At 35.4% G+C, this 21846-nt stretch overlaps 1 protein-coding gene across 6 annotated transcripts in view; it reads left to right on the forward strand.

Moving 5' to 3' along the window:
• The window catches only part of ARHGAP15 (Rho GTPase activating protein 15), a 638954-nt gene that overhangs the window by 295505 nt on the left and 321603 nt on the right, over positions 1-21846 (forward strand). For all 6 annotated transcript variants that reach the window (XM_055261923.2, XM_055261924.2, XM_063631362.1 and 3 more), the window contains 2 exons: positions 15923-16021; positions 17223-17352. In XM_055261923.2, coding sequence (XP_055117898.1) covers positions 15923-16021; positions 17223-17352 — 229 coding nt within the window. The remainder of the gene's footprint in view (positions 1-15922; positions 16022-17222; positions 17353-21846) is intronic.

Here is a 21846-nt window from a genome sequence, read left to right on the forward strand (position 1 = left end):
TTAATTTGACCTATGTATGACCTATATATATATGCAAACACATATATATGTGTATAAACATAACATATGTATTAAAGAGTCTGAGGGAAAATACATTAAATACTAAGAGGGATATTTTGAGTACTGTGATTAGAAGTGTTTTTAGTTTTTATACATTTCTGGTTTTGCATATTTTAAAAGTCTTCAAGTATGCATTTATATTCAGAAATAGTTTGCTTTAATATATTTTCCTAAGAAACGTAACATAGCAATATCTAAACAAAACATATAGAAAAATATCATCCTTTCATTTGTTTTAAAGGCTTCATCTAAAGGAATAACTGAATTAAAATTCCAGACCTTAGATGGCAGGTTTAGGGAATTAGTCTGTCATCCAAAGAGGCTTATTAAGGCTCCTGGAATCACACTACATGGCAATTGACAGTACTGCCGATATAAGTTTTAAGGTCAGGTCAGGATATGGATACTGAAGTCTCACTTATGGGCAGTGTGGGGAAATGCAGTTCACCAATACACAGGCATTTACCCAAGTTTCTCAAATGTAGTGGCAGTTTTAGAATACAGCAATGATAATGGGCTAGGTGGAGGAGACTCAATTTACTCATTTTTTGAGCCTGCAAATTTTGGAAAAGAATGACATTGGGAAAGAAAGGGATGAACAGAAGATGGGAAAAGAAAAGAGCAATCTCAGAGCAGCAATCACCTTGAATTGTAGTCTTGAAGGCAGCACAGAAGAATTGAGATAGCTGGGGGAATTGTATTGTGTATCTGAAGTACACCAGCTCTGTTTTACAGGCCTTGTGCCATCACATCATCTGGGTTACATTACAAAAACACTCTACTCCTCACATAGCATAAGTCTCTGGTAATTTTGGTGCAGGAAGGATGAGTAATTTTTACTATATTTAATTATCATAATGGTAAGTGTTCTCTGAAAGCTTTGATGTAGCTGAAGCTTCTGCCGTAATTTACCAAGAAGTTTTTGGAGTCCGCTTAGAATCTTGCCATCCTGGGCCCTTTGATGACCCTGACTTTTTGTGATTTTGCTTAAGATATCCTATCAGGTATCTGCCTGATGTCATGGGAGCATAAGGGCATGTGTTGATGGCAAGAAGACCATGGAGTCTTATTCTCTGATAATGTTTATTCCACATCTGTGATTTGTGTCCTACAAGGCTCTTGGGACTTAAACCACATGTGCTATATTTGCATTAATGGGAACTTGAGAAGGAGAGGCCATAACACTATTAAAATGTTTAGCTTTCGCTCCCATCACACAGACACATGCTAGTAACTACTCCCAGACCTTGTATCATGGTGCTGCAGGATGCAACGTGGAGTGCACTCATTGTTTCAATACAAGGGACTTGAAAACAAATAGCTGCCATCTCTGTCTCTGATAGTTTGCCAGGCTTTTAACTTCTTTGGTTTTTCCCTCTCCAGATCATGGTGAGGTATCTCAAATGTATTCCAAACAGCACATTGCCCCATCTTTGTTTCTTCTTTTATAAAGGAACTCTTGCTTTTAGGTATATTTAGAAAACCTAGGGTCTAAGCCAAATTCCGAAGAACCACATGTTAATTCTACTTTCAAATGGCAAGAAATGACTTAGTGCAAAATCACCCACGCAGGGTTATTGATCACCCAGGCCTAATAGTCACAAATGTGACAAATATGCTGGAAGTTCTTCCTAGGTTTAAATATCCAACTGTTAAATTATATATGAAGATATTTTGAAGAATCTTATAAACAGGGAGGGTGCAGGAAAAAGAAGAGAAAAGAAGGGGAAGGGAAGGAGGGGCAAAGGGACTGGGAGAGAAGGAGGGAGGAAAAGAGAGAAAGAGAGCACATCAAGGAACAGGGCATGAAGATCACATCTTCATTACTCCCTAGGCCAGAGTTTTTCAAATTGCATTCAAGATCCTTTAGTGGGTCACAGAATCAATTTAGTGAGTTGGGACCAGCATTTTTAAATGAAATCAATTAAAGAAAAAAAACAGGATAGAAAATATCAGGTTATATCACATATAGTAAAGGGAGGTATTATTTAATAAAACTTTTGTTTCAATTATATGATATTTACATATATAGATGAACATATGCACATGGTGTATATATATGTTTTTCATTATTATACATTCAATAATAGATGAATGACTTTATGTGTAGAAAGATATCTAGATGACAGAGAGAGAGAGAGAGAGTGTGTGTGTGTATCTGAGAGAAAGATAAATGGGGGAGAGAGAGCAAGAAAGAGAGGTACTGATTGGCAATGATTACTTCTTACCAAGTTTCATGAACAAAAATGTTTGAAAGCCATCACCAGATTATACCTCCAGGATAGTGGCTTCTTCAAATTTGGAATACATTCTTCCCTTAGTGCCTCCTCTACCTGCATTCAGGTAAATTAACAAGCTGCATATAAATATCATCTAATTAAGCCACAAACTTTTAAAGAAAATGTTGTGGATGAAACTCAGTGAAATATGAATCCAATGCTGTGAGCCTCAAGGGTAGCAGATTACAAACCCAACACTGGTTCTCATGATGGAAAAATGTTCTCGTTAATGTCCTACTCCCCAGGACACTAGAGAATGATAAATGGCACAATAGTTTATAGTAAGCCTCAGAAATTGAGGGAGAAACTTACTGTACTGATGATCTTTAGATATCATTTATTCAGGGATTGAGATTATTGCTTGAGATCATGAAAAAAGTTAATGGCAATAGAACCATCTTGATGAAGCAGGCAAAAAACTATAGTTGGGACAACTACTATGGAAAAGTTTGAGCTGATAATATTGGAAGGAAGTGTGTCTTCTGGACAGAATACAGAACCCAAAAAGTAAGATAACAAAATTCAGTCCAGGCTGTTAGGGTGTGAGTTCCAACCAGAAATAACAAGGATATTTTAAAGACCATTGGATGATTGCTGAATACACTGACATGACTCATTTTCAGATATTCTTATAACTATGGTGCCTTGAACGCAAGTATGGATTATTTCTTGATTACATGTGTAACAATTCAGATGAGTGAGACAGACGGAAGGTGGATTTAAAGAACTCAGGGAGGTGCTATGAGGATTGGGGAGATGCTCTGCAGAGCCCCAGTTCCTAAAAGGGGGTCTGGCAAAAGGACACTGCCAGCCGAGAGGGTCTGGTATGTGAGATAAACCACCAGAATAGGGAACCACAAGCCAGAAGTAAGAAGAGGATACAGCTACAGAAATGAGCTTTGGCAAAGACAGGATATCCAAGACAGGGTGCATTCTCAACTCTCAAGGCCTGAGATCATGTCAAGTCACTTCGGGTTATAGCAAAGGTCTTTATTCAATATACTAAGCATCTCAAAGTGGGGCATCTAACATTGAAAGCAGAGAAGCAGCTGTTGAGTTGTGTAAAAGAGGAAAAGATCAGGAATCAGAAAGAGCTGGAGAAAACCCAGGGGCCCATGGAAGAGGCATTCTTCTTACCAAAATGGTGTATCATCTTTTCAGATAGATGCATTGGTACAACCTGAGAAGGCAGTGGTATGTTGACAGTTACGGAAGTTGCAATATACAGCCAGCTTTAAGAGGATGTCTTCCCCACTCTGACACTGTGGAATAGCTCTGCTATTACAGGTTCTCACTGACGAATCATTGCTTTCCTCTTTACTAGTATACCAAATAAAATCTGTTTTCTACATTTCAAGGCCTTTCATTATGTGAATACCAAAACCCTTTAGTATTAACCTAAGCCAATTGAGCTATCGTTCCTTCTATACCCCTTTATTGAGAGCTGGTGCTATTCCAGATACTTGGCTGAATGCAGAGACATGTGGTTTGGCGGTCAGGGAGCTTATTGTGTAGAAAGGTCAAGACACTGGATGTGTACAATAGTGAGATGCACACCATCATGAAGTTAGTACAAACTGCTGGAGGGATACCTCTTTTTTGACCTCTAAATGTTATGAAGGACTTTCCTGAATAGACAATATCTGAGTAGTTTCCTGAATGAAGAGGTGGAGTTTACAAAATCCAGGAGACAATCAGTGAATCAGTCAATAAATAAAATCAAATAATAACATAATATTTTAAGTGCTAACTATGTGTCAGGTATTATGTTAAGTTCTTCTCCTGGGTTGTATTTCATATAGCCCTTATGATGGTCCTATGAAGTAGGTATTATTGTTTTTCTCAGGTTATAGGTGAGAATATAGAAACACAAAAATTTTAAATAAATTGTTCAAAGTTATGCTGTTAATAAGTGGAGGAATTGAAAAGGTTAGAGACAGAGAGATAAATTATGAAATGTTTTGCAACATACATTAAAGAATTGAGGTTTTATCCTTGGGATAAAAGGGATCCATTCAGTGGCTTTTAAGTGGCATGTGACAGATATGGATTTAGGTAGATCATCTTTCTATAGTCCAGAGCAGCAGACTCCAATACAGCATAATTTTCAAATAACTTGTGGAGCTCTGTAAACAGACAGACTACTAGGCCCTATCCCCAGGATCTGATTCCTTTAGGTCCTAGTGAATGTAAGAATCAGACTTACAAAGATCTCCAAGGACAAAGTTGATGTCAGTCAACTTAGGAGTTTACCCATGAGTGGATGTAAAGAGTGGATTGTAACTATACCATCTGTCATTAAAGAGGTCAGACCAGAAGTCACATTGGTCCGAATTGTAATAGATCAGAAATGATATTGTTTTGAATTGAACTAGAGTTACACATTAGGGATCTATTAGTTTTACAAATCTAATTTTTTTAAAAAAAAAATGAGAAATGGTAATATAATTCTGGAGCGTGTCTATAAGGGAGAAGAATCATGTCTTACAGGAAAATGTTTGGTAACGCTTCCGTTTAAGGGATGAGTGAAGGGAAAAGATTCCACAGAGAGGGCACAGGAACAGCTTCTTCATGTCCTTTAGAGATGCTATGTACTTTCCTTCCTCTGAATCTTTGCACAAGCTTTTCCTTTCACCTGTGTTGTCCTCTTACCCTGCCTTTTCTTCTACTAAATTTCATCTATCCTTTTAGGATCCTTCTCCAACATTCTTCCCTGAGTCCTCCGTTATACCCTCAAGGAAAGTTTGATTTCTTTCATTGAAAACCATTTTGTGTCCCGTCTTGAATCATTATGTAATTATTGTTTCTAATGTTTTCTCATGCTGGTCTTTTCTCACGCTAGATTGGAAGCTTCTTCAGAGGAAGGGTCACTGCTAACTTTTTTGTATACCTCACAGTTCTTAGAATTGGACCAATGACAGGTATTCACTAGGCACCTAAATGGTTATTAAATGACTCCCAGTGTTGTGTGTGTTGGCTAGTGATCCATATGTCCCAGAGACATAAAATAGGCCTGGTTTATACCTATTGTCCTGGTGTGTTATTAACAGTGCCTTTTGCCTTCAGAATTATCATAGTTTGAACAATAAATTGTATAGTCACCCTACTGATAGTGCTACCAATACATTTTTTTAAAAGTCTAGCATCTTTAAGTGGTAACATTTCAATACAAATGTCATTTTGCTTTGGGGAGTAAAGAGTGTTAAGATATTTTTGCACACATTTGGCATGGAGTGATATGTCATTCCAGATGTCTCCTTATTAGGTGGGTGGCCTGTTGCTCAATTGACAGAAGTCATTGTCTATTATAGAGTCACAGGTAGTTTAATAAAAATACCATTGAATTATATTTTCCTGTGTGATCTCTTTCTATATCTGGAGAAATAGAACACATATGTACATATGTACTATGTTATATATTATATATTATATGTCACTATATGTGATATACTCATATATATATCGTATATAGTGATATATATATGAACATATTATATGTACACATGTACTATATGTTTTGTAAACCACTAACTATAGTTTTAGAAATGTCAGATGCTTTTTCATGTTTGGTTTAAAGATAACCCTTTTGAGTAAACAGTTAGGAATGCTCTCCAAACAGCAGAATTACAATTTTTCCACATTCTCAGAAGAAAATTTTCAACATTTTCAATTTATTTAAGCCTCTCATTCATGGAAGAAGAAACATTACTACTCATTCATGAACATCCTAATTACATAGATAGCTAGTCTATCATTCCTAATGAATGATCATGCTCTTTCATGGAGAGCAAAATCTAGATGGTCAAGCTCTTGGTTAAACACAGTTTGAAAATTATGAGACACCAAAAGTAAGTTTGTAGTATTACACTTACTTCTTGAATTATGCAGTTTGGATTCTATAAAAAAGAATTCACTGGTTAATTTCCAAATCTTCATCTAATATTTGTTCCTCTGCCCAAATTATATAACTTGACAGCAGAGAAGGGAATAGATACCATTCTTTCTTGTGAGCCACACACTCTGCAAGGGCCATTCCCAGTTCTGCTATTTCCCAGGACAGAGTATCAGGAATCATGTGGGAATAGTTCATGTGTGCCTGGGCTAATCTGTGTTTACTAGTATAGTACAGAGGTGCACTGTTTATGTCTGAGAAAATAGTTATAAATCACACTTCTTCTGATCACAAATATTTATCTTTAGACTATATCACCACCTGAGTTATTTTTATGTAAATATTGCACCTCTTAAATATAATGATGATAATAGAGCTGTGAATCCATAGATTTGCTTAAGTGTTCCCTTTTTCAATAACTGAAAATATTTAAATCCCAGAAGCTTTAGCATCCTAAGAGAAGTAGCAGACAGATGTGTCAATAGAGTGAGACGTACAGAAGTTGTGAGTAATGAATAAGACAGACTCACGGGCTTCTGTAAGGGAACTGCGGTGCATTTCCTAGGTTGGTATGTTCTGGCTATGCTGCGAACCATAGCCCAGAAATGACTGACTCAGAGAGCATCCTCAGCTGCTTTGCTGCTTTCAGTTCTGTCATCACATAGAAAGGTCTCTTTGGCGAAGTGTTGGAAACAACACAAGGTGGGCAAGCATCTGCAGATTTCCTCACTCAGTGAGAAGACCAGCTGGAGTCATCCAGCTTCTGGAAATCAATAAAGAGACCAACTTCGGGTAGCGAGTCTCCAAGATGACAGAGAATCTATGTTGTGGTGGCATCACCATTCCTTATTTGTTGGCATCCTTGTCTGGAAACTGCCTCATTTGGCTATAATTGAACTTGAAGATTAAAGCACAGATTTTCATATGTATCTTCTGTTCTCTGAATGTAAAATTATGAAATACACCTACATTCACTTCTAAGTGGCAGTATTGTAATTGAGCAGATTTTTGTTTTTCACTGAAACCTGGAGTTGAATTGTCTTGAGCCGGAAGGCATTCAAGCTGCTGTTTTTCACTTAGCTATATTTCTCTATAAGCATCTAATTGTTTCAAAAAGTGAGGTAAAGTATGTGAAAACCTGAATCTAATGCAAATAAGTCTGTACAGCACTAAAGCTAACAGGTGTTCTCATTAATGTAAGTAGACATGGAACAATTCTTGAATGTTTTATAAACACTCATAATCATGGCCAAATATGTTACAATAGCATAAAGATACATACTGTAACATCTTTTATTCTTGTTGTGCACTCTCAGTACTTATTAATAGGAGACTAGTGGCAACAATACCTACTTCTGCTTAAGTTACTGTGTCATAAAGTTAGCTAATACTTCTAAATAGAATTAACAATGTAACTACTACCTCCTCCCACAGTTTGCTTATTTATCAATATTAACAGTGTTCTCGTAAAATTAATGGCTACAATGCTGATGGACAGCAGTGAGCATCTTTGCATCACTGAGGTCCTCTAAAGACTTGACCCATTAACCTAAGTATTAGCTCTTTAAAATTTTGAACTTATGTTCCAGTTCCCATACTGTCAACTCCCAATTACAAAAGCCTATATTTAGGATGAGATTCTTGGATGATCTAGTGTAGATGATCCCTGTAAAATACTTGAGTGGCTTTGGAATATAATCAAGAACGTTCTATTTTAGGGATATGCACTGAAATATGACTCTTGTGCTTCCCAGCCCTTCCAAGTTTAATCCTATTGTCTGATGTCTACGACTTGCTGACTGCTGGGAAAATATAGCCTTCAGACTGCCATTATCAACCTTCAAAATAGTTTGCCTACTCTACTCTCGTGAAGTGTTTTCAGTAGACGTCAGTATTACATTACTTATATTATCTGAAAGAATGCAATTGTATTGCAGCCTTCAAAATTTTATGACAATAGAGAATGAGTTAAATATATTATGGCATATCAAACAATGCAATATAATGCATTCACCAAAATGAATAAAGTAGATAAGGTTTGTCTATTTATTATTTTCTTAGTGTTCCTTATGTGTCTGTTGTTCAGCCATGCATGTAGACAATTGTCATTGGCCTCAGGATTATTATAGCATAGTTGGGGGAACGGAAAGACCAAAAAGACATTGCAACATAGACCAATTTGTGCTAAGATAAAGGAGAAGCAGGATGTTATGAGCGCACTTGGGGGAATATCTATTTCAAAGAAGCCTTTACTGAAAAGGTGACATCTCAAATGATTTGAATGATATGACAGAGGATGTCAAAGGGGTCTAGGCAGCAGGAATAACCTGCTCTAAAGTATGGGACAGCTGGGGAACAAAAAAAAATCAGTATGGCTGGATTGTAGAAATGCAGAGGAAAATGTGGACCAGAGGAACTGCAGAGTGGGTCAGTGCCAGAGCACACAGGGGCTGGCAGGCCAAATTAAAGAGTTTGCACTGCACTGCAACAGCTGTGGGGAGCCTCAGAATGATATCAAGCAGAAGAATGGGATAATCATATCCAAGTTTCAGAGGGATCACTTTGGCTGCAATGTATAGTATGGACTTGAAGGAAAAACATGGATGAGAGAGTGAGGAAAGCAAAGGATATTATAACTAAATTCTCATGAGAGATGATGGTAGTATAGATAATAAAATGCATAAAAATTTTTCATAATAATATACATGATATTTTCATTAAACTATAAACATACATAATGTTTCCTCGTGGGTCAAAAAGGTATGTAGAAAGAGAAAACAAGTCAGTATATCTTGAAGAAAGGGAGATTGTATGTTTGTTAACACCTTTGAATTTATTAAAACTTTAAAAATTGAGCATTACCTACATAAGGACAGTAATAATAAAAATAATTCCAATTTGAAAACAATGGGGGCAGCAGATTCCCAAGTGTCATGTGACTGTGACTAAGTGAATAATTGAACACCAGTGAATACAGCTCAGGCAAGAAGGTGATCATTGGTTGGCAGGGAGTGACTGGTGGTGACAAATCCCGGGATGATTCATTTATCTACAGACAAGTACACCCCCCCACCCCAGTTTAAAAATTAAGAGCAATAAAAGTCTAAGTTGATATTTTTATACACCAACTGCTTCGATTAGTCTCTTTTTGAGTCGTTTTTCATATGAGCACCACAGGCAAAAGTTTTGGTGTAGCTGCTGCAAAACTGTGGAAACTGCTAAACTATCTCCTAATTACTTGGATAGTATTCTTTCATGAATATTGAGAAGACTGTTTCTCAGTACTTAAAATATTTTAACACAAAAGAATGAACATGAGGGTTTTTTTTTTGCTTGTTTGTTTAAAATAAATTTTGGGTTTTAGATATTTGTTAATAAACAGAAAGGTCGAGTGGGCAAGTAATATGGGGTGTGAATGTTCACTACAGGGCCAATTTTATTATGCAGAACAAATCTCTGTTGTACGAATGCATGGACAAAATTATTTGGGTGTCAAAGTACAGCTCAGTTTCACTTAAAAAGCATTGTTTCTTGAAAGGCTGGCCTTAAACCTTAGATTTTGGAATGCACTGGAGGTCTGTCATGTACATAACCCAACATTGTTTACTTTCCATTAAATAAGAAATTGCTTACGTGGGCAGGTTATTTTGATATGATGACACCACTGAGGGTTCCAATAAATGTACATGCAAATCAATCAACCCCAAACACATTGAAAACATATCCAGTAAACATCTGGAAACTAATGAACGCACATTTGTTAACACAGGGGGAGTTATGGAAATGCTGGGATCCATTGGTGGCCTGGCTTATTTAGTAGCATGTGGATTTAGGAACATGTCACGGAGTCAGAAGAAACAGAGTGATTATAACATAAGGTTCAACATCTTTAGATATGTAGAACATTTTCCGTTGCTTAAAACAAATATTCCCTAAGAAAGTATAAAACATTTTTCTGACTTGCAAAGTTTTTGCAGTCTATCATTTAAATTACTTAAATAAAGGGAGCTTTACTGCTCCCCAAAGCTGAGAATATAACACCTTCCATGCATATTAGCTTGATCTTCTTGACAGACCAGAAAAGTGTTTGTGTGTGCCAATTAAAACAAAAATGGATCCCTAGTGGCTTGTTCCCCATACAACTTTTGAAGACTGCTATCATTGTTTGCTAGGGTAACCCTGGATAAGGCTGCTATCCAAAGTAAACAAACTTTTCAAAACTTTCATGACAGATGGGGATTACAAATGCATTTTAATAAGAGAGTTGCCAAAGCAACTTTTTTTTTTGTAATCAGCATATATTTACTTAACATCTAGCAACATTGGGAACACAAGGCAGATACTTTCTCACAAAATGCTTTAGCAAGTAACATTTTTGGAAAGGCAAATTGAAGACCTTTTACATCTAACTGATATTTTACCCTTAGTTTTATTTTAACTTTGCTCAACATGTTAAGAGAAATGTTAGGAATTACTCAAACCAGACTGTAATTTGAGACAGACATTCAGCCTGATAGTGTAATTTCTTTGGTGGTCATAAACACCTTTGAGACCAAGTAATTTAGCTATTAGTATAACCATGACAACCTTCATTTGATCAGCTATATGTGGAGTGATGCAAGATGAAAAAAATGTGAATCTGTGTGGGTTTTTAAAGCATTGTTACTTCGATTTTAGGTCTTGATAGCTCCCTATCATGTGTATATTTTCTGCTGGGAGTATTGAATACAGATATGGACAAAATTGCTATCACAAAAATAATTCATATTCACTTCAAATAAACTTAGTGTATATTGATATAACTTTTTATTTCTACTTAATTTAATTCAAATATAAAAATTATATCATGAAGCCCAAAGTCTCTCTAAACATAATAGCAATTAAATTCCATTCCTCTTATGTCTTTCTAGAACCACTGTAGCCATATTGTTTAACATGTTTTAGGGCTGTTTGGATATTTGGCATATTTTATTATACATTTCCTACATACCATTTCAGTTTCATTAAAATGGAATAATCCCTCCTTAGGTTCTAATCAAAATGTGAAAGGTATTTGTTCAAGTGTAGGATTGCTTTAGTCCTTTCCAGGATTTGAAGGAGTTGTAGATAACCCAATTCAGTCTTAGATATATTTTTTCATAGCAAGAGAGTGCTTGTTTTTGGAAAGAAAAATCAGAGTTAGGATTTTGCATGATCTTTTAAAATCGGGCTATCTTTAGCCTAACTGCAAGGAAAGAAGCAACTTTGTCTAAAGTTGCTATTCCAAATTTCATAACTGAAACCAAATTATCACGGCCCTTTTCCTGTTCAAACACACAGTCCTTGACTGTATACAACTGTTTGCTGAGAACTAGTGAACTAGAAATCAAGATCTTTGTAATCTCTTAATTCTATCATTTAAAATGATGCCAATTTGATAGAATGGCATTCTCATTTTCCTCATTTGCTTCATTTTCTTCATTTGCAAAATTACTTTATGATAGTGGAGGAAAGCTGCATTTGGAGAATGTTTATTATGTGCTTTGAGATCATTAAAGCTGATATCACTTTGCATACCAAGTGGTGGTATTCATATCCTTAATATACTGAAGTTCTGATACAATCAACATTTGAAGAATAACATATCATGACCACCAGTTTACGCATACTTTCATGATGTAAATGTGCCTGCAGTAACTACTCCCTCCTCTGAAATCTTGACATGAGCATTGTGTGTGCCGCTCACATTGGGACTCAGTATGAGCCATTTTCTATTGTTATTTATCTGTATATGCATATGTCCTATTTATCCAGACAGATTGTGAGTTCTTGAGGGTGGGGGCTGTGTATCCCTAGCTTCTAGCAGTGTGCCTTGTACTTAATGGATGCTTAATCAGTCATTGTTAATGATTAGTAGGCTGTTCTGTCATGAACTCATCCTCTCTATTCTTCTGTACATGAAATTATTTGTGGGATTTATTCTGCAGTCGGAAGGGTGGGGCTCTCAAACAGGGTAGCACCATGTCACTCATTATCTCTTACATCTTTGGTAATCTCTCCATGTGCATCTGAAGTCAATTGGAAAAGAAGCCGATAATATTTTACCATCAAATATGTTTTGCTGATGAGGTGTATCTATAACATTGATCATTATTTCTGTTTGGCTATTATTTATAAAAGATTGGCAATAATGAAATTAAAATACCTACAATGTTTACGTTGTGTAGCTATGCATAATTTTGATTCTTTGTTATCTTTATTTTTCCCAAATTCTACACAATAAAGTATTATTCTTATAATCAGAAAAAAGAAGTTCTAAAAAAAGGTTTCGTTTATATTCTAGTAAACAAAAGTATGGAAATTTGTAATGGTATAAATGCCATTCTACACATTAATTTCTCATTTAAATTAAAAGCTAATAGCATAAAATCTTACTGCCAGAATGAATATTGATGACAGTGTTACTTAATTGACAATATTTAAAAGAACAATACTTAAATCAACATAAATACTACTTCTTAAAACTCTTTTAAGCTGTTTTAAATTAGCATAACAAAACTCTATTTAATTAAAATCTAAAACACAAATTTCTTCACTCTTCATCAGTGAAGTCTGGACTTGCATCTACCTGCCTCCATATTCAGAGGAACCGTAACAAGGACACATACTATTCTAAGCCCACATGAAAACTCTTGTAGAATTAATCCCCCAAAGCCTTAAGGAATGTGTCCACTCTGCGTGTTGCTCAGTGGACACGCTTCTATAATTTCCTGGGCATAAATTTCTTACCAGCAAGAATTCAGATGGACCCTTATTTAGTATGAAAAAGTTCGAGACAAATTTCCCCAGATGGATACTTAAAAGATATTTATTATTGACACTGCACACTTCATTAAGGTTACTTTGGTGCCCTGATATATTCCTTCAAAATACAACCTGGTGTGGCGATGAGGGATTTCAAGAAACATTTGCCTAAAGTAGGTTTCTAAGCAAGATGGAGACCAGCAGCTCTTATCTAAACCTGTTATGTTTTCTATAAGTTCTTCCTTCATCCCCTTACCCTAGCATCTGTCACGGAGGCAAAACATATAGAAAGAGTACATTAGCACGGCTTAATATCAAAGCCTTTATGTCTGTTATACATCATTTTGGATTGTCATCATAAGTTGTTCAATCAAAAGATTTAGTCAAAGCTAACATTCTTTACTGATGTCTTTTTTTCCCAAGAGTGTTGGAAATTCGATTGTTCAAAGTGCAAATATGATTCAGCAAACCATTTATCAGAAATCCTAAAGAGGTAAAATAAAAAAGTGGGTTGAGGAACCTGAATTAAATGGGTTTTACCAGTCACAGATTTTGAAAATACTTTCCTGTGAGTGACTGGAATAGAGCAGAACAAAGTCAATTACTGACTGTAATTAAGAAGTGGATGCATTTAAACTGTAGAGAGCAGTAGCAGACTTCTCCAGGCTGCCTGGTAACTCGAAAGATTAGTGGGAAGACAGAGGAAAGGATGTGAACTGTATCTCTCTGATAGTATGTTTTGAATGAATTGCATTCATAGAGCTCTGATCTAGCTTCTCAAAATGAATTCGTAAATCACTGATTATGTATGATTAATGCAGTAATATATTTGGACAAAGGAACTTTTAAAATACATTTAGCTTTTGGTTGTGTTAGAAATATAAGATCCCCTTTGCATTGCATAGCATGCACCAAAAATGCAAATGCACTGCTAAAGTACTTATATTTTATCAGCGTTTGAATTTACTAGACTGTAAGCTGAACTATGTTGGCTCTTTCATAAACCCTCATAATATAGTAAATCTAATTATGTTTGTTTCTCGTACTTTTTAAATGTTGTTTCTTTTTATAATTTTAATAATGGTTTATTTATACTGGCAGAAAAACATTATATTGTACATTGTGCTTTGGCTAATTCATTTGTCTTTGTGTATGTTAACAAATTATGATGTTAGAAATACATTCATAATCAAAATATTTAACTACAGGATGAAGGTAGAGGTCTAGGACATTACTAGTTTTCTTGTGTTAGAAATGACCTTATATTTTTATATTACTATTTCTTAGGCAACACTCTATAAAGTAAATATTTGGAACTTTATATGAGTAGAGAACATTGCAATGGTGTTCAGATAATTAGGCAAACATCACCTGAGCTGTCTTTTACTGGATACATAAAACAGGAGGCTGTTTTGAGCCATCCTTAATCTTATATGCAGTTTCATTTTAAAAGGAGAGAGAAAGAATGATTGGCCTCAGTAATCTGTCAAATTCTAGTGTAGGCGGTTAAATCCTGTTATTTTTCAATCTTTCACTTCTTATAATTGTATACACTTTAGACAGTTCTTCTCACAGTTATAGAGACAACATTTGATATTGGAACCCATCTCAATCAAGAATGGTTACTTTGCAGTACTGATTAATATTGAATCTCTACAGAGGTTTTCTAAAAACAAATGAAAAATGAATATATATGCACATATGTAACAGATTTCTTTCAAAACCCCAAAATCATTGTCATTAAATGTTGCCATGAGAATCCTCGAAACCTTCAGAATGAGCCATTTGGGGTAATAATTGTCACTTTAATGATAGAATTATAGAGATGGCCTAAAGCGTGATTTGTGATTTTCTGAACCTGTGCCACATTTCAGCGTTCACCTCCTGTTTAGAGCAAGGAAGGCTGAGAAGAGGTGACTGGCTCCTGATTGAGTATTTTGAAATGTCAGTCCTCTAAACCCCTGAACTCCGTGCGACAGTAGTTGGGAAATGTTCATCTTCCTGTTGCCAGGAAAAGTCAATAATACAAAGGGAAAATCTTCACAGTTCAGATTGATGGCCAAATACAAAAGCATGTCCACACCCACTCTAATCAATTTTTTCTCTAAGTAGCCCGTTATGTGTGAAACTAAGAGTATTGCTCTGTTTCTATAGGGTCATATCCTTTTCTCACAAGTCTGGGGAGAAAAAGATTCACTGTAATGAAAAATGGACAGTTACATGCTAAACATTGCCAACTACTTAGCAGTGCTGAGAGTCGGGAACCTGAATGTTCATTTGATAAATACTCTCCCAGAGAGGTTCAAATATGTAAATGAACTTTTATTTAAATATACTCCTTTTGTGGGGAAATTTTTTTTAATTACTTTCCCATAGATCTCTGATAAGAAAGTAGAAATAGTCAAATGTTACTCATCTCAATGACCTTTTGGAAGTCTGCAATTAGTGTTTTTGGTAAATAATCTGTTTTAGAGCTCTCCATAAAAGGAAATCAAATATAGAGACACTATTAGATTTGAAAAAGACAGACAGGAAAGAGGCAAACGTGCAGAATGAATTCTGACACACCCGGGTGCATTTTTCTGCGGGTTCTGACTTAAGTGTGTACTGTCTGCAGTTCTCTGAACTTCCTGGCTTATTTCTCCTTAAGTTGGAGTAATTCAGCTCTAGCCCTACTCTGACTTAATCGTTCTATTATTAAAACAATAATGTATTTGTTATGACATGAAAAACAGTTTACAGAGAGCAGTTCAAAATGCTCCCAGTTCCCAGAAAGACAATTACTGGAATACAAGAAAATATTTCAGTTTATTAAACTGTGTTTTTTAAAAAAGGATTTTTACATGTAAGAGATCTATCTTACATAGTTTCTTTACCTGTCTATTTCTTTTTCTTTTTTTTTTTTTAGATCACAACAGTATCAGGAAATGAGTTCCTTCTACAGTCAGATATTGACTTCATCATATTGGATTGGTTCCACGCTATCAAAAATGCAATTGACAGATTGGTATGTATTTGTTTTGGCTGTTACCTTTATTAATTAAAACGTAGTCATTTGAATCTTATTGCTCAGGCACATGACACACACACACACACACACACTCATTTAAATAGATTCTATGGACTGAGAGATACTAAGTTCTTTTGTTTAAATAGAATCTACTAAAAACCTTTTCAGCAGACAGGATTTAATTTCTCTCTTTCAAAAATATAGTGCATTCTTTCTTTTTTTCTGAAATAACATGGACATTCATTTACTAGAGGCTGTAAAAAGCATACAAGCACTTAATAACTACTGATTTTTTTCACTTTCAGTTTATGCAGTCCATACTACATATTCCTGAAAATAAATAACATATTTAAGACTCACTGTTATAATACCAATAAATAATAACCCTTTGTACTGATTTTTATTACTCTTCCAACTAAGCTAGATTGTTCTTCTTATGAAAATTACATATCTAGAACTTCATGAAATTATCCTAAAACAAACATTCAGAGTATGTTTTCTAAGAATGAACTTATTTGAAACCACTCATTCCGTGCTGAGTCTCTAGAACAAACATTTAATTTTATGACACTAATATTTGCAAAATTTTGAGAAAGAAATATTCTTAATATGGAATACAACACGATAGTAAAAGATTTTCTGTGTGATTTTCTTGATACTTAATTGCAAGCTTTCGTTATATCATTTTGGGATTAACACTTTAAAAAGTAAAATAACAAATTTATTTTTTCCCATTATTAGTATATTCCCCTTAAAGGGGTGTGTGTGTGAATGTGTGTGAGTGCACATACATACATACACACAGTGTGTTGCCATTGAGGATGGACTCTGGGACCAGACTGCTGGAGTTTGAATTCTAGTTCTATCATTTGTTACCTGGGTGGCCTTAGGCAAATTACTTGCCTATTTTGGCCTCATTTTCTTAATGAGGAAAATAAGGATAACAATACTACCCACTCTATAGAATTGTTGTAATGATTAATTGAACTAATGCATGAATAGTGCTTAGCATTTAGTAAGTGCCATCATATACATATATAAACTATAATTAGAGTATTGAGCTTAGCATAGAGGACCCATCCTCAAATAATTACCTTACTTCAAATTTCCCTGTAAACAGCAAAATAGAACACAAAACTATATGGTGAATCCTTTCTTTCTAGTAAAATTATTCAGTCTAATTATTTGCTGTTTCCAGCCAAAGGATTCAAGTTGTCCATCAAGAAACCTGGAATTATTCAAAATCCAAAGATCCTCTAGCACTGAATTGCTAAGTCACTACGACAGTGATATAAAAGAACAGAAACCAGAGCACAGAAAATCTTTAAGTGAGTATTTTCTTGGACTTGCTCATTTTAAGTTTGTCTAAATGCAGTGCTTATGAAATATAAATGCATTGAAATGAGATTTAAGCCAAACTCGTCATACTCATGGAAGATTCGTAGCCATTTCCTGGCCAGGGATTTGTGCACTGGAGGGCAGTCTGGGCACTTTGCTCACATCATTGTTGGTAATGCCTTTTGAGGAAATAATTGTTCCAAGGTCATGGTCTCTGCTTACAGCAAACCTCTGAATCTCTGAGTAATAGCCATGGTGTTCAGATCAGTGATTGATTTTGAGAGTGGGAAATGTCAAGCATCTCCAACCCTGGTATCCTGACTATTTTATTTGCATACATTAAAGGGTATGAGTGACCACCAGCGTGGTCTAACTTAAGCCAACAGGCTATGCCACTTTCCACACCTTCAGACCACCAGAAACATTTAGAAACGTGCTTTCCAGAGAGGCAGATAGAAAATATGAGATGTGAATTAGATGTTCTCCAAGGTCACACCTAGTTCTAATATTCTAAGAATTGTATTTAGAGTAAAAAGAATGGTCTCACTACTTACATAGTGATCTTGAGTATCTTTCTTAACCATCCCCCAGACTGCTTCTTCCTCAATGAAAAGGGGTTATTAAAATATGCAACACATATCTCACAGAGTTGGTTTGAGTCTCAACCTCCTGAAAGAAAAGGTAGACATCTGGCTGGGTGAGGTAGCTCACGCCTGTAATCCCAGCACTTTGGGAGTCCAAGGTGGGTGGATCACGAGGTCAGCAGCTCGAGACCGTCCTGGTCAACATGGTGAAACCCCATCTCTACTAAAACTACAAAAGTTAGCTGGGCGTGGTGGCACGTGCCTGTAATCCCAGCTACCCAGGAGGTTGAGGCAGGAGAATTGCTTGAACCAGGGAGTCAGAGGTTGCAGTGAGCTGAAATCACACCACAGCATTCCAGCCTGGTTGACAAGAAAGCAAGTCTCTGTCTCAGAAAAGGTAGACATCTTTGGAACCAGAGAAAACCTATTTCCCAAAGTCTTAAAAATTATAGTATTTTGTGGGAGGGCTTCTACCTGGCTGACCCCAATCTTCCAAATCATCATTTTTTTCCTGGTATTTCCCTCTGACCAAATATCAGTATACTGACATCCTAAACTTTTGAATTTAAGGAGAACTCAGTAAGTTGAGAAGAGCTACTAATGGAATATATGTGTACATATGTATATATATGTATATGTGTACATATATATGTATATGTATATATGTGTACATATATGTATATGGGTACATATATGTATATGTGTACATATATGTATATGTGTACATATGTATATGTATGTATATATGTATATGTGTACATATGTATATGTATGTATATATGTATATGTGTACATATGTATATATGTATATGTGTACATATATATGTATATATGTGTACGTATATGTATATGTGTACATATATGTATGTGTGTACATATATGTATGTGTGTGCATATATGTATGTGTGTGCATATATGTATGTGTGTGCATATATGTATGTGTGTACATTTATAGGTATATGTGTACATATATGTATATGTGTACATATATGTATATGTGTACATATATGTATGTGTGTGCATATATGTATGTGTGTGCATATATGTATGTGTGTACATGTATAGGTATATGTGTACATATATGTATAGGTATATGTGTACATATATATGTATAGGTATATGTGTACATATATATGTATAGGTATATGTCTACATATATGTATAGGTATATGTCTACATATACATATGTATACACACATACACACATACGTGTGCTAGATGATTATTTGTATGCGTACATATATGTATGCATTAAGAAAGATATGTATATACACATACATGCATGTAAACACTCATACACATATGATAGGGAAGAGAGAAGCTATTTATATGTGATAACATATTTGCCAAAGTTGAATTACTGAAGTCTACAAATCTAGAAATTGCATGAGAAGTTAAGAGTAGAAGCACCCTTTTGAAATTCTTTATGCAAAATCCCATGCCATAATTTTCAACAACTGCTAGATACATTTACTTAGCCAGTTATGCTAAGTTGGAGTTTAAGATTATCAATGTTAATGTCTAGAAAATGCATGGTGTATTTGTGGAGAGTTAATGCCATTTCAAAAGACTTTTCCATAATGGTACAGTTTAGAGTTATTTCATTTAAAGAATGTTTTCCTTTCATTCCTGATCATTGTCTTCTTTTACTTCTTATGGTTTGAGATGTAAGGTAAGATTTCAGAATTCGGATTCAGTTGGGAGTATATATTTAGTGTTAATCATATAGACATTTTGTAGTACATATAAAAGAATATGTGATGCAATGACTAGTAGGTCTGGAATCTTAGATATAACTGCTGGTTCGGAGGAGAACTTAAGATGTTTCTAAAACCTGAGCTATGGAGAAAATAAAGGTTTGCAAAAATATATTTGAGAAACATTGAGAATAATGAATTCTCTATTGAGTAACAGTCACTTTAAAAGTATTAAGATGCTGCTGAAAAAAAAATCTTACAGATAGAACACTCACTACTTCTCTTTAGAATCTATTTTTAATTGGAAAAGACAATTATTTTTCTACTTTGAGCTTAAACTCAATCCTGCTTAAAAACAAGGGAGGCCAGGGGTAGTGGCTCATGCCTGTAATCCAAGCACTTTGGGAGGCTGAGGTGGGTGGATCGCCTGAGGTCAGGAGTTCAAGACCAGCCTGGCCAACATGGTGAAACCCTGTCTCTACTAAAAATACAAAAATTAGCCAGGCGTGGTGGCGGGCACCTGTAATCCCAGCTACTCGGGAGGCTGAGGCACAAGAATTGCTTCAACCCGGGAGGCGGAGGTTGCAGTGAGCTAAGATTGCACCACTGCACTCCAGCCTGAGTGACAGAGCAAGACTCTGTCTCAAAAAAAAAAAAAAAAAAAGAAAACTGAGGCATGAAGAACTAAGGTAATTTGTACAAAGACAAGTTATGGAGACCTATTTCAAACCCAAGCAGTCTTATTTTAGAGCCTGTACTTTTAATCATTACCCTATAACAAAGTGAACAAGTAAAAGGTAAACTTAGTTTATATCAAACTTAGATTTGGATAGAAATATTATGTTAAAAATAAGATTCATAGAAATCAGTAAACTTGAATCAGGACCCAAAAACTTATTGGCAAAAATAATTAAAACTGGGTGTTTTCTTTCAATTTTGATTTCACTATTAAAATAATAATTTAATCTTTAACACTAGCTCTAATTTTAGAAAATGATTCTTTTCTGTATCTTGGTGAGTATGTATAGTTGTCAGCCTTTTTTTTAGGGCCAGTATGTTTTTTGCAATGTAGGACACAGTTAATGTCCATCTATTACTTTGAATTAAGTTCATTCAATATGTATGTATTCACTTTCATTTGAAAGGCATAATGATTGACCCACCCACACAATATCAAATTAGACCATGCATTTGAAATAGTGATTGACATATTTTATATTTGATGCTTTGTAAAATATATTTTTTCAAGTAGGAAATACCCTGTGTGAAACCCCTCTGATCTCAGTCCTAGATTTGAACACCCAAACTTAGGTTTCTTAAAACTTGCATTCGCTTTTATGTCACCCTTTGGAGATTAAATAATTATATAGAATCAGAGACTCAACAGTATCCTCTTCCTTATTAGTAGTCTAAGCACAAACTTTGTTGTCAGTTTTCTGCCTTTGGCTTCCTGTGCCCTTGATGTTCCCATAAGTTTTGCCGCCAAGATTGTAGACAGATAAAGCCAGAATTACTTTTTTAAAAGGCGTGTGAACATCATTAGCAGCTAACAGGTGGTCATTTCATTGTCCAGTTTGTCTATATAACATGGGAAAAATATGTTCTCTCAATGAGTGAATTCAGAAAGTTATGTTTACATATACTTTTCCTTTTAAAAGATAGGATTCTAACCTGCCAACACTATTAAGAACTAATCAGATATTTTAAGATATCAGTTGAGTCTAACAGACAAGAAGCCAGAAAATTTAATGCAAGGGCCAAATCACTGTGGGAAACTCAGGACACCAGCCTGGGATGAGAGTAGGAGAGCAGCTCTCCAGGGAGGGCTGTTATGGAAAGTGGAGAGTCAATCAAAGAAGATGTGAACATATTTCTCTGAGGAAAGAGAATTGTCTTCCGCTGACAGCAAAGAGGGGGAAGGCCCAAATATAATAAATCTTGCATCAGATAACCTTGGCGAGGTTTCTTAACTTTTCTGAGCTTTACTTTCCACATCTATAAAAATGGGTCTAATACTGTCCTTAAAGGATCGTGTGGGAATTTGAAATTAGATATGTAAATAGTTAGCTCACAGCAGGCACTCAGCAAGTAGGCGCTTTTATTATTATCCTCCATGTCCCCAAGCAGATAGCACTGAGACAGGGCTTGAGCCTGGTGGTGGTTGATGAAAGACTGGAACAGGGCATATAAGCTTGCCATCCTG

The sequence above is a fragment of the Symphalangus syndactylus genome, chromosome 22 (genome assembly GCF_028878055.3).
Source record: "Symphalangus syndactylus isolate Jambi chromosome 22, NHGRI_mSymSyn1-v2.1_pri, whole genome shotgun sequence".
Taxonomy (NCBI): domain Eukaryota; kingdom Metazoa; phylum Chordata; class Mammalia; order Primates; family Hylobatidae; genus Symphalangus; species Symphalangus syndactylus.